Here is a 14931-nt window from a genome sequence, read left to right on the forward strand (position 1 = left end):
GGGCCTTTTTTTCTCACCTCCAGTGTGTACAGCGTTTGTTTCAGAGGTTGTGCACACAGTGACTCAGCTCCTTTTTTGCTCCTGCCGGCGTTGCACTGTGCAGTTTTTTTCCTGGAGTCCCCAACGTGGCACTGCAGAGGACACTTGTCTTGTAGCCTGTGTGACCAATGCAGACATCCTCACCCCATATGTGTGAGAGCATGCCGGCTTGATTCGGGGCAGCTCGTTACTACAAAGAAGGGTCCATTCCATGCCTGCATTTGGGGAGTCTATTAAAGTGTGCAGCGGAGCTTTGCCGGTGCAGCAAAAGGGGGTCTCTCTCTGGATGACAGAGTTTGCTTGAGTGTGTGTGAGACGCAGCGGCCGGCTCTCATGTCTCTGCCTGAGTTGCTGCGGGAGGGCGGCGAGGCATCGTGCCGGATCATGAACCGGCTCAGTCATCTGGTGCAGAACCTGGACATGTCTGGAATGGGCTTCAGCCCCGCCAGCCGCAGGAACTCCTGGAGGGACTTTTGGGATGGTAAGACCCAAAGAGATAGGAAGACAGTGTGTGAGCTTGTGTTGTTGTGTGAAACTTTCAGTGTTCATTAAACTAGATGCCTCTCTCTCTCTCTCTCGCTCTCTCTCTCTCTCTCTCTCTCTCTGTGTGTGTGTGTGTGTGTGTGTGTGTGTGTGTGTGTGTGTGTGTGTGTGTGTGTGTGTGTGTGTGTGTTATAATATAATATATGCCTGACTGAAGCTCTGGCCAGACTTCTGCAGGGCATCACGCCCAGAGCCTGACACACAGTGTTTCCTGTGGGCTTCTACTGCGCCCCACAACCACAGTGCTGTTTCTGTGTCTTCATGTGTATAACAGCATGTGTGTGTGCGTGCGTGTGTGTGTGTGTGTGGGGGGGGGGACGTGGAGGGGGGGGGGAGTAACTGCGCAGCTTAAAGAGCCCCTTCAGTTTCCAACATGCAGATCTCTACAGCTGCTCTGACATTTTCCCGTAGCAGCCAGAAACAGATTCTCCAGCAAATGCAGAAATTGCAGCACACACACACACACACACACACACACACACACACACACACACACACACACACACACACACACACACACACACAGCACCTCTCCATCTGGTGCAAAAGAAGGGGAACTGCTGATCAAAGCTGCTGAGTTTTTTCCAGTCGGTGTCCTGTCAGCCAGATCGTTGCCACGTTGAGACCTTGGTTTTCACCACGGCGTAGAAAAGGATTTTTCCAGGTTTCACTAACAGACAGGGAGAAAAGCATGGTGAGGAAAGCCAGGAGGAGGAGAGCTTCTATATGGGATAATGGAATGCCGATGGTTCCGCTTAACACACGTGAGTCAGGAGACATATGGATGGTATTTGTGTGTCTCTCTGTGTGTGGAGGGTACTGCATTTGTTCTCGTTCTATAAAAAGATGAGTTTGCGTCTGTATTTGCACGTTTAAGCTGTTTTCCTTTAGCTTGCTGACAGTGTTTTTTCAAGTTTTACCTATTTTTCAAACATCCACATCTTTGTTTTTGATGTGAACCTTGTATTCATGAGGCAGCCTCATCCCAAAAAGGTTGCCCTTGGATATATATGTTTCCTCTGTCCCATAATAAATATCACAGCATGTCCAGAGCTATTGCTGTACCTGCACTTTGTATGTGCGTATGCGTGTCTGCATTGCAGTATGTGCGTATGTGTTGGCAAGCGTTGACTGCACATATGGGCAGGTTGTTCTTCTCTTTTTTTATGTCTGTAGCAGACGTGTTTTTAAAGGGAATGTTATTGTCTCTCCCCAGCTCTGTTTAAATCATTAGACATGAGGGGAATTCATTCAAGAGAGGAACTATGTTGTCATTTGGGTTTACAGGCTGAGATGCCACCTAGCACTGAGATCATACGGAATGCTGGGAAAGAAGGAATCTTTTTTGATATGTGAAGTCTTTCTGGAATAGTTTTTGTGTGCTTACTTCCATGTATAGGTTGATCAAATAAAAACATTCATCTGCAAGTTATTCTACAAGCGATGTATTATCTCAGCACAAATGAACCTGGTTGCCAAAGCAAACTGACTTATCTCCAAAAACGTTTTTAACAAGTGGACCTGTGTCAGGTAGTTTCTTGATACCATTACACCAATTTTCACCATTACTTCAAAAATAGCAATGGCACATTAAACCCCATTTCATAGTGTTTTTAGGTCTGAAACCAGTGACATCCATGTCTCAGTTGATGTTGGAATTTTGCTTTGAACAGCTGGTATTTTTTTAAATATTATTATTATTTTTCCTTATCAAAACCTGGCCAACAATATGAGTTCAAGCTCTGACTGCTCAAAACTGATGTGTTATGCTAGTAGCTAGCGGCTAACATGCAAATCTCAAGGCACAGTAGAGGAGCAGGGCACAGAGAGTAAATTGACTTGTTTCTAACTCTATAACCTCTTTTTTTTCCAAATGTTTTGTCTCTAGCCCCAACCAACACCGACTCAAATGAGGCAATATTATCAGATTTCATGCAGGTCCCTCTGGAGCCTCACAAAGTTTTGTGCAAATATTTTCCTATGCAGTAGTAAAAAATAACACTTACTGAGGGGGAAAAAAATTTAAATTTATGGATTTCTCTTGTAACTTGGCAGAAAAACAAAACAACAAAAAGGGCCACATCTTAACAAGTGATTTCATATCTGATTCCTGTATTTTCTTGCATTTTGTGCTGACTGGGGCTATATTTCTGCCTTCTCTGCATGTCTACAAATGACACTCAGACTGCAAGTAGACCATCAAACTGTCCCTTTGTTTGACCCTCATGTTCACTTTGAAAAGTGCAGTTCTTCAAACCTAATGGCTCTTGTGTTTATCTCTCAAGGTTTATGACACCGATAACCCTTTGCATGCCTTTGGTCACAGAGCAAACACAGGCATCACCCACGCACGGCACACACGCATTCAAATGCAAGCTTTCCTACCCATGCACACACACAGGCTTAAAGCATAAACGTACACACGCGTCTATTGCCCGAACCTTTTTGCACGCTGAACTTGTATTGGTAGATAATGGCTGAATTGATAGACAGAATGGTGTCTATTAGCTAGTTCTGGCTGAATTATATATAATTTATACAAGTCATTGAAATATAATCTAAATAGACACATTCTGTTAAGAAACAGTGTCCTTCTTTGAGAGGTCTCACTAGAATAAGTTCTTTCAGTAAGTTTGTAAGAATGGGGTCTTTTGAGTGGTGTCAACAAGAATAGGGGGCTCTGAATGGATACAGTCTGTGAATGGTTAAATGGGGATGCAGGCAGTGTTTGAATGGGCTGGTCAGAATGGAGGCTTTGTACTTTGGGTCCACATCTCCTGAGATAAGGCAGACGAGTAGCCAGTGCTTTGTTGGCCTAGGTAAATGAGGGCTGGGAGCTGCAGTTCCTAGTTTACCACAGTAACACGACATGGCACAACATTTTCCTGTTTCTGATTGGTCTTACAGAGTCCTATACCTGGATCCCTTTTTTAGGTCAGACTAAGTCGTACATTTTTGCAGGTTTGACGCATTTGCTATTCAACCTGGCGGGAGGGGTCAGGTAATTGTCCTTTTAGGGGAGGGATAAGGGTAGCTGGGGGAGTAGGGAGGGTGGGGTAGGGAGTCAGTGCTACACTGTAGCTTTTGTCTACAGGCAAAGTAACCTGAGGTTGCAATAGGAAGTCCACACAGTTAGTGAGTGACGTGCTGCAGGCTGTAGAGCACCTGTAGCCTGACAGAGACTTTTTGGAAGGTGGAGCCAGAATGAGAGGGAAAATGTTGCCAGTGATAACCCTTTTGCCAAGCTGCCTGAGAACAGGTGTTGCTGAAGAGGAGTGAACACATAGACTTACATTAGGACAACAGGATGGGAGGAGAGGAGATGGCAGATTCAGGCTTTTTGATGGAGGAGGACATTGAGTTGGACTCTGGTTTTTGCATGGAAGCGGACTCAGGGCTAGGTTATGTGGGACAATCAATGATATTAGACTCAGATGAACACCTAAATAGAGAGGACCTGGACTGGTTTGTGATTGCTGGACACCCAGATGCTAGGTTAACCAGTAGTGAGCAAAGCGTGGGAAGAGTAAGTCCAGGAGGAGATGAAGGCATTCACACCCAGGAGGAATGTGGGATGGAGGCTGATTCTGGGTCAGTGGAGAACGGAGAGAAGGAAGCAGAACGAGGAGCAGAGATGGATGATCAAACTGAGGAGGTCAAGGATGATGAAGGGATGAGGGGAGCGTTGGATGTGTATTTGTGGCCAGTAGAGGAGAGCGGGGGTCATGTGCGGATCTCTCTGGAGGAGGTGGAAAGATACTACAGGTTTTCTCGCCGCTGCCACTGGCTGTGTGGTAGGTGTAAGATGTTTCCTCTTTTCTTCGCTCATATTTTTATGTGTATGTAGCGCACAATTATGCACAATAGTTATTTTTACACTATTTGTTTTTGTGGGCTGTTTACCACCCCATCTTCCACCTGTCCTCTTCTGTTGAAGTTCACATGCACTCCACCTTTGCTCTCACCTAGTGTTGGGATTGGGAAAACACAAACCTTTTGAGAACTTTTCCATTGCTGTCATTGGAATCTTGAGTCCATTCGAGTGTGCAACTTCCCCTGATGTGCTACTAATAGAAGATGAAAGTTTACCCACTGTATATCACAGAGGAATTGCTTGGAGATGCTCTTTGTCCTGTTGTGGGTACATATGTGGGATCTGGCATATGAATCATTGTGATAAAGATCAACAGTGATGCATTACTGTACTGTATTTAGACCCAATCATGGTTTAATCTATAATTGTTCTTGGATTGGGTTTTTTGATAGGCATAGGCAGAACAGAAGAGATTGTGTTTGGTCTAATACATACAATATATCCTCTGGGGGGATTCTGGCCATATCACCATGCATTATATGATCCCTACTGTTTTTCAACTTCCAAGCCAATATAATGTTTATTTTTTCTGATCACAAACCATATCCTTATTTGTTTATTGTGTGCTTAAAGACCCAATAAAGCAACACAATGATTAACCCATCATCCCCCTTCGTCTCTGTTGCTCCTCCCTAACGACCATGACTGTAAGCACCTTATTCCCTCTCGAATATACCCTCCCCCATCTCTCTGTTTGCGGGTGTCCACCATTCTGTTCCCTGCACCTTTTCCCGCTCCAAGTCCAATACTCTAAAGTAAAAAATATTTCCATACATCAAAAGTTTTATTGTAAGACGTTAGCGTAGGACAAGAAATAAACTTTTTGGTGACTGAGTCATTTCTGGATTTTTTTAACAAGCTAGTTTCATAGTTTATACAAATTTAGTTTTTTTGTGTTTGTTTTTTGTCAACTTTGTTGTCTGGCCTGAGAGGGGTTTAGGCTTCTGATCTAGTCCTGTTTAATCTGTGTCAGTAGTGACAGGCAGTCCAGGTGTGTGACTATGACCCACTAACGTTTGACTCGTCTCCCACAAACGTGAGCATGAGTGGACACTAATCCCCATCGTTAAGCCTTTTAAAGAACATAAGTGCCTCAACCAGCAGCTGGTGTGTGTGTGTGTGTGTGTGTGTGTGTGTGTGTGTGTGTGTGTGTGTGTGTGTGTGTGTGTATACGTATATATTTATTTGCCAGATTACAACAACCATTACTTTTGTATCTTCTAATTATATCCAATGCAATACAATGCAGACAAGCATGCAAAATAAGTCCCGAGTTTCATAATTATTGTTTTTCTGTTGCACAGACCTATAGGACAAAAATACCCTTGTATATTTATTCATTTTAAACTTCCCTGTCCTTTTCATAAGATCCTTGTGACATCACCAATACTTCCTGATGAGTAAACATAAAGACAAACAGGAAAAGACACTTGAGTGGTTTCACTGTTATGTGAGAAATACAGTAGTATCTAAAAACCAGCTCATCCTTTTCCTATTCAGATGGCCAGAGGAGCTGGTAACTATTAATACTGTGTGAGCGGAAAGTGGAAGTTGGGAAGGATGGAAATGACAAGTAGTAGGAAGAAAGGAGTAGAGACAGTAAAGGAAAATGTGACCCGAAAGTGGCTTAGGAGGGGATTTTTCAGTAACAGAATAGCCTCTCTCTGTGTCTGTGCAGCCATTACTGAGTTGGGGGGGGGTGGGGGTTTTGGTTTTTGAATTGATATGTGTGGGAGTTGCTGGGGGCAAGGTGTGGCTGACTGAATGAGTGAGGTGGGGTCAGAAAGTGGAAACTGATGGAGGTTTCTGTGTGAACTTGATGCCATGAGGAGTGTGTGAGTGTGTGAGTGCCTGTGAGCGAGTATACAGCAGCTTTGTATCCTCAGGCAGTGAGTGGCCGTTATCACTTCTTTATAACAAGTGGCAAACGTCACACACGCGGTCATTTATAAAGTCCCATTTCCACTCGCATGACTTCTGTTAAGCCATTCTGTTTAACACCCTTGCTTAAGGTTGAATTGAAAGAAAGAGGAAAATGAAGCTGTGGTCTCAAATAACAGTTGTTGGTATCAGTGAGCTGTGCTTAATTGATATGTGTTCACTACAGTTGACAAATACAATCCAATCAATATGGATAGTATTTACAGAGTGCTCCATCCATTCCCAATAGGTCTTTTTAGACATAAAATTGACCAAGCTGATTTGTTTCTAAAGTAAGATCATTTTTTTCCGAAGACATAATAAACACAAATTGGCACAGTCCATGAGTTTGCATGATCATAAAGTTTGTCCAGCCACAGGTAGTCAGGCTTTTCATTTATTAAACGATAAACTAATGTGAAATGTGTCTTTTTCCAGGCGAGGAAAAGTAGCAGGAAGCTGTAAAGGATGCGTGCAGTTGAATAGAACCTTTAGGTCACGATGGGTAAACATTGACCACGAGTGCATGTATCTGTCTGTGTCTGTCATGAAAGACTTAAAACCACCTGCTTCAGCTAACAGGAGCTGTGAAGAAGGGTTTGTGGCGTCATTAACTTGGCAAAAGTGTTGTGATGTCAATGAGCACCATTCATTCAGGGATTTTGAGGTCCTGAAAACCTATTTTCTAGATCAGCGTTCGACTCCTGCATGACCAGTTTGGGTATTTTATTTTTACATGAGAGATTTTGTGTTGATGCTGTTTTGTCTGCGCCCTTCTCACTGGTTTTAGTTAGTCTCAGCTGGAAAAGAGGTAATGTCACATGTTTCTGTGGACCAATCAGGATATACTGTACGCACTTGCAAGTTAATGTAATGTAATTTAATACAATTAGCATAGTATTTAAAGCTATAGTGCGTCACTTTTTCATATATATTTATTTAGAACTCTCTCTGTACTTCTCAGTATGGCAGAGTTTCAGGAGAAAAAAAACCTGTACGTACAGCAGATGGTATTAAATCCAGTAGTGATCACCAAAGGCTTACATCATGTAGATGTTTCGACAGTGTTGTTGTAATTGCTCGGAATTCCTCATGGGGGCTACATAATTCACACACTATAGCTTTGAGGATGTACATACAATTGTTTGGAATGGAAAGACAAGCTAAAACCCTTTACTGATGCTGTTTTCACACAACAGGCATGGCACCAGTAGGTCTCACAGAACAAGTGTTTAAAGGAGGCAGGAGATTGAAAATGCCAGACCAAGAGGACACACATGAACGAATCCTGTCCCCAAACACTGTGTGTGTGTGTGTGTGTGTGTGTGTGTGTGTGTGTGTGTGTGTGTGTGTGTGTGTGTGTGTGTGTGTGTGTGTGTGTGTGTGTGTGTGTGTGTGTGTGTGTGTGTGTGTGTGTGTGTGTGTGTGTGTGTGTGTGTGTGTGTGTGTGTGTGTGTGTGTGTGTGTGCTTGTGTGCGCATGCGAGTGAGAGGGAGGGAGGGCGATAAAAAGAAAGGAATGAATGTCATTGCACTGAATACCCTAAGGCTATGTCACCTGATAGGCCTCACTGCCTTACAATGAGTAACAACAAAACTTGGTTTGTTTAAACTTCAAAGTTAAAGGACTGTGCCAGTAAAGAGACCATCAGTCAGGATCACATACAGGATAAAGAGGAGGAAAGAAATTCATAACGATAATGGATATTTTGTGATACGCCAAAAGCTGCTCTGCCAGATGTCACAGGTCAGGTCAGGTACGGTGCCATACATCCTAGGACAGCTGTTGGGCCAGTGTGTGTATTCATTGTGTGTATTCAAGTCAGTGTGGTCCTTGATATCCTTGTGGACTGCAGTGAGTGTTTCTTTGAAGAATCGATCATTGATTTGAGAAAGTTGCTAATTTAGTGTCATCAGACAAAATGAAATAACAGAGAGATTCTACTCTTTACCTTCCTACCATTTCATACCTTCTGAATTCACATGAACACTAAGTACTGGTATAGGATGAGCACGTATACATATTCTTCTTACGTCTTTCAGACTCCACCTTCCTCAACATGAGGGGGACAGAAACATATGTGTGTGTTATGTAATTATTGCTGAAGGTGCTACCATCAGCAATAGTTACACAAATACACTGTTTTCTTCAAATTAATAATGGGTATGAGCTCCCTGAATAATTAAGTAAAATGTTATTGATGAGCTATACTTGTTCCAGCGTGGCACTGATGTTATGGTACTGTCCAATATGCCTCAGGGAAGCCGAGCAAACAAAGCCAGGCTAAGGTGAAAAGTCAACATTGGTTTTTACTGTTGCCGTAACTTACTCTACCAGTCTGAGTTTGTAGCTATGTTTGCAGGGTAGTGTACATCACTGAGAAACTCCCATGCCATTATGTCTTTGCTCCTAGATGCCCCTCCTTTTCCACCTGTATTTTCACTCCTCAAGCCAACGTTAACTGATATACAGTGTTATTATTCAGTGTTGTGGATTCTAAAGAGGCCCTCCTGGAATTATGATTTTTTTGTTTTGGATGCAGAAGAGCTACAGCTTTCTAGCTCAATAAATCTTGCTGGGCTAGAAGTGTGTTTATGCAGAAAATAGTAAAGTAGTGAAGAGCTGAAGAAGCCATTGTTTCAGATTGTTCATGTCTTGATATGTGATATCTTAAAATAACAAACTAGGTAACGCTTTATATTAAGGTTCTTGTTATAAGCCTTAGTAAATAGGTAATAAGGACCTTATTAGATGCTTATTGACATTAATTTGTGTTATTAAGACTATATATAAGTGTTAATAATAACATAATAAACATGTTGACAGTGTGATTATAAGACTTTTATAAGCACTTATAAGACACTTCTTAACTATTTATTGATTGCTTAATATCATTAATAAAAGTCTAATGAGTTTCTGATAGCTGTTAATAAAAGCGTTACAAACCTATTTATTGAGTCTTACTAACGTGCCTATTATGTCATTGTTAAACCTTTACTAAGCATTGTTTGTTGCTTTATGAAGGTAAACACATATTTATTAATCAATTAATAACAGTTAACTATGCTCTATGAACAATGCTTATTAAGGTTAATAAGTTCTTTATTAAACACTTAATAACAGTTAATAAGTACTATATCTTGTCAAGGAGGATACAATGAGAATTAGAAAAACAACATGTAAATACAATGTTAGAGCGGTGAAGGTATTTGATTAGCTTTAATGTTTTTCTTGTTGAAGTACCTTCAAAAATGAGTTTTCTGAGTTTGGTTTGCAGCGCCATATCTTAGTTGGCTAAAGTCACTGATTTTCATCCCTCTTTCCAAAATGTTGTCTTTTGGCATCTAGCATAATGAGTGCATAATATATTTGTTTTTGCTCTGAAGTGATTATTTCACCTCTATGTGTGCGCACACATGTTGAGTGAGTGTTAAAATGAGATGCCCCGAGAACGTAGTATATTTTTCACAATCTATGATGAATATGACTCGTATGATCGGTTTTCTGCCTCAAATCAGATCCTTAAAGGGCTTTTATTTTGAAGGTAGTTGTAAAACCGGAAGTTCCGTGTATGCAAGTCGCTGATGGCTTGACGCCATCTTGACGCCCATGCTTGACAAAGTGTTTCACGAAAGTAAGGAGAACATGTCGGAGTCGTCAGCACCACCCCAAACCAGGTCTCTGAAAAATAAGAGGGTGAGGTCCGAACTGGAGGATGACTCTTCTGGTAAGTTTAAGAATGTAATGCTATAGTAACGTTAGCTGGTTCTAGCTTGCTAGTTGTTTGCCTAGCTTACATTACTTTCTTTCAGAAGCTTTGGTGAGCTTCTTTTTTGAGCTAACGTTTAGCTTACACTATCATAAAAACTGCAACCAAACGTATCTATTAACAGTTGTGTCATGCTAGCTTGTCAGGAAGGGGCAAAGTAATGCTGAATGGTTATTTCTGTGCTGACCCAGATGCTGCCCAAATTGTCCTAACTGCCAAACTGGGTCTACAGAAATATAAACATGAGCTGGCCAGGTATAAATTAGAATGCCAGGATGTAAAAATAAAAGACCTGACAACGGAGAGAGATTTCTTGAAGGGACAACTATCTGAATGAAAGAAAATATTTACTTTTTTCCAACAATTGTCACCATTACAGACTAAATTTACTTTGATACTGCACCCCTTTTTGCAGATTCCATGTCCAAATCGCTTAAATGCTTAGTATAACCTGTCTGCTATCTGTCTAATTGTGATCAATGTTTCTTTGTGTTGTCTTTATACAGTAACAAGAAAGACCAGCCTGACTCAACCTTCCCCTGGGGCTCAAGTCCGTTGTCGTCTGACTCCTCCTCAGACGATGGGAGGAGGAAGAGGAAGTATAACAGAAGTCAGCATTATACTGTTGCAGAGGGGGCCAGCAGAAGAAGGCTTTTTTTTTTAAATGATCTATTTTTGAATTGTATTACTTGATTTTATTTCAATACATTTTAAACTTAAGACTGACCAATTTTCTTACTATTTTGTTGACACAATCGGGGAACGGTGGGACTTGAAAATATTCCCACCTCCAAAGTGGGGAATGACAAAACAAGTTTGAGAACCACTGGGTTAGCATCTATATAGTTGTATGTGGTTTTCTGCTTGTCCTATCTGCAACAGTATAATGCTGACTTCTGATACAGCAACGTCTCGCCCAAATTCCTCTAGTGAGGATTGCCATCTCCATAAGGTTACAGATTCAATATGCAGAAGCAACTCATACAACCCCACGTCGTTTTATATTGTTTTACCTACAACAGAGTTTTTTTTTTATTATTGTTTGATGGAAGTTTTTTTTGCTCTACTCGTTTAATTGTTTTGTTGTTCTTATTCATTTAATATTTTAAATTAATAGTCTTCATCATTGGACACTTGAATTGATGTCAGGCAGCATTTTTATTTTACAAAGGTATTTATTTTTTTACATTTAGTAAAATGTTGTTCATGAAAGTTCTGGGAAACAAACAAACATGTTTACAATTGCACAGTTGTTAAGTGTTTTTTTTTCTTTAAAAGTAAGTTTTTGTGCTTCACCTCTGTAACATTGTATTTACATGTAGTTTTTTTTAATTCACATTGTATCCACCTTGACAAGATATAGTACTTATTAACTGTTAAAAAGTGTATGTTAAAGGATTTATTAACCTTAATAAGCATTGTTCTCGCTTTAGATCCAGTACCTTCAAAATGCATTATTACCTGTTTAATAAAGGACTTATTAACCTTAATAAACATTGTTCTCGCTTTAGATCAGGTACCTTCAAAATGCATTATTACCTGTTTAATAAAGGACTTATTGGCCTTAATAAGCATTGTTCTCGCTTTAGATCCAGTACCTTCAAAATGCATTATTACCTGTTTAATAAAGGACTTATTGGCCTTAATAAGCATTGTTCTCGCTTTAGATCAGGTACCTTCAAAATGCATTATTACCTGTTTAATAAAGGACATATTAACCTTAATAAGCATCGTTCTTAGAACATAGTTAACTGCTAATAAACAAATAATAAAGGTGTGTTCACCTTCATAAAGCAACAAACAATCCTTAGTAAAGGTTTAACTATGACATAATAGGTAAGTTAGTAAGACTCAATACATGGGTTTGTAACGCTTTTATTAACAGCTATCAGAAACTCATGAGACTTTCGTTAATGCTATTAAGCAATCAATAAATAGTTAAGAAGTTTCTTATAAGTGCTTATAAAAGTCTTATAATCGCACAGTAAACATGTTTATTGTGTTATTATTAACACTTAAATATAGTCTTATTAACACAAACTGATGTTAATAAGCATCTTATAAGGTCCTTATTACCTATTAACTAAGGCTTATAACAAGAACCTTAATATAAAGCGTTACCGTATATCTAGGTTTGCATTTGAGATGCCTGGAGTGTGTGTATGTGTGGGGGGGAGTCCTATATATAAATAGATCCAAGTTGCAGATTTATGGCATTAACAGATGTATTTGAAGAGGAAAAACAGGAGAGAGATAGAATGATACCGCAGTGCATCCAATCCACAGTTACAGTAAACATGGTGGTGGGTAGAAGTAGAAGTATCTTGACAAGTGGTTTTGGACACCACTTTATGTTTATCATCCACTTTGTCAGGCACTGCTGAGCAATTGTTTTTCAGGTTCTGATATTCAACAGAAGGCTACTGTTGGTTTGCCATCATGGAAAGTATATTACACAAACGTTTGCTTATGCAAAAAAGCCCCAAGGATTGATCCTGAAAATGACTTTATCTCCCAGTAGCTTCCCACAGCAGTATCTGACCACAATGTACCTCATTACGTTTATTTCCCTCAGGCCTCTCACTATGACGTCTTTAAAAAACTGATAACATACGTCTGTTTTGTAAAATGGAGACATGGAGCTGATAAAACAGCACAGACATCACAGGCCCTCTTTTCCTCTTGGATACAACAAGGAGCTGATGTGTGTATTGTGTTTAGTAATGGCTGGAGAAATCCATTCAAATACATGTGTGTATTATGAAGGTGTATTTCATGTTTCAATGTTGAATAACCTATATATATTCCACAGTTGTAACGGATACATTTCAGTCAACATTTTATTCATTATATAAAATGAGAAACAAATAGCTTGTGTACCTTATGGGACCAGGTAGAGTGTAACAATATAATCCTGTAGCAGAAAGAAATGTGCTTTGCCAAAATGTTCTGTATTGATCTGTTTCGCCGTTTGCTGCCGAGCTCTTATTTTCAAGTTGAACTGTTGCCAGCGTTTATTCAGCAAGCAATATTGACATGTTTCCTGAAAACAAATCAATGATTGACGCTGTACACAGTTATCCATATTCCTGAAGCCATGGCAGCTTGCAGAAAACTGTTTCTCAGTGTAACCTACTTATTCTCCATGTTCATTTTTATCCGGGGAAATATCTCTATCTGTGCTCTGTCCTATCACTCAGACAGCAATGGAAATATACAGTTTTCTTTCTATTTTACTGTAGCGATCTCCAACATAAAAAGGTATTTTGATGATGAAGAAAAAGGGTAAACATTTGTTCACCTGGCCCCAAAGTCACTGGCTAGACATCTTATGTCCCCCGCTGCCCAGACCTCCCGTTTGATCACTGGTTGACTCCTACTCGAGGTAATCAACCTTAAATCAGATTATTTTAATCCGCATGAAGGGAGTCCATGGGGGATGGAGAAATGTTGACTGAGAGAACCTACCAAGCCTTAATGCATCACTACTGTGTGTCATTTACTACAGAAAAGGTCTGTTGGATCCAGCTGTCCAGTAATCGACAGTAATGTTAATGTACTGGGAATGTTACTGCCATAGTGATATTTCTTTGAAAATGTGTGTTAAAGTTTTAATCTCACCTCTATAAAGTGTTTATGGCAATGCAGGTCTTTATATTTGGCCTTTATTAGCAACTTGATGACTGAACAGACCTGAGCAATGGATGTTTAGGTTCTGATGTCATTAATAATGTGTCTTTCTGTCTTTTCTCCAGATGAGATCATGCAGCTAGACAGCAGTCCCCTCCGTGCTGCTGACATCACCCCAGACCTCAGGAAGCAGTTTGCCCTGCTTTCAGGTAATACTTCTTTATCATTCACACTTTTGGGGGGCAGATTTCTGAGGATTCCTTTAAACTGTGGTGCAATAAACATTATTGGAAAGGCTGTTCTGTGATATGGAAGTAGAAGACTTACTGCTACAACCACAGAAACACACATTACAATGGTGTGTTACTGTACTTGTGAGGATCTTTATTAGGGCCTGTGTCCACCTAGTGTTTTTTTCTCCGAGCTCCGCACTTTTTTGACAACAAGCGTTCTACAGAATTGCTGACTCCACCTTTAACTCAAGCCATCAAACAAAGACCAAAGTGTGAAGTAGACACACACACACACACACACACATACACGCACACACACAAATACACACACACACACACACACACACACACACACACACACACACACACACACACAGACTTTGTGGGGTCTTCCTTTGGACACCACCAATCATCTTGCCATCTTAGGAATTTGCATTTTGAATTTGTATCTTAACACCGGCACTCAATATTTGTGTAATTAAAGTGAACTGTTTTCTTTAGGCAGATCATTTGCTATTCAAATGTGACCTCACTTCTTTTCCTGGTCACTGTCCGTCAGGTTTTGATCCAGGCATCCACAGCCTGCATTTCACTTACTGCCTCTCCATGTCCAGCTTAAGATAAACCTTGTGTTTAGACCTTGAACACAAAACTTTTCTCTAGACATTTGAGGCGTCTTTCACAGAGAGTTCTGGACATTTGTGAAACTTATTATTATATCCATTCCAACGGTGTGTGTGTGTGTGTGTGTGTGTGTGTGTGTGTGTGTGTGTGTGTGTGTGTGTGTGTGTATGTGTGTGTGTGTGTGTGTGTGTGTGTGTGTGTATGTGTGTGTGTGTGTGTGTGTGTCCGTCCTGTGGAGCTGACCTTGTGGCTGCAGCAGAGAGGGAACCAGGGAACCATTTTACAGACAATGATCTAAA

General features: G+C 40.5%; 1 protein-coding gene across 1 annotated transcript in view; it reads left to right on the forward strand.

Annotated features, from left to right (window-relative positions):
- Positions 1 to 372: 372 nt before the first annotated feature.
- The window catches only part of mcf2lb (mcf.2 cell line derived transforming sequence-like b), a gene marked incomplete at its 5' end in the record, with an annotated part of 37629 nt that continues 23070 nt past the window's right edge, over positions 373 to 14931 (forward strand). The window contains 2 exons of the mRNA XM_080038492.1: positions 373 to 520; positions 13901 to 13984. Of these exons, the coding sequence (XP_079894618.1) occupies positions 373 to 520; positions 13901 to 13984 (232 nt within the window). The remainder of the gene's footprint in view (positions 521 to 13900; positions 13985 to 14931) is intronic.

The sequence above is a fragment of the Ammodytes marinus genome, assembly GCF_949987685.1.
Source record: "Ammodytes marinus genome assembly, chromosome: 12".
Classification (NCBI taxonomy): domain Eukaryota; kingdom Metazoa; phylum Chordata; class Actinopteri; order Uranoscopiformes; family Ammodytidae; genus Ammodytes; species Ammodytes marinus.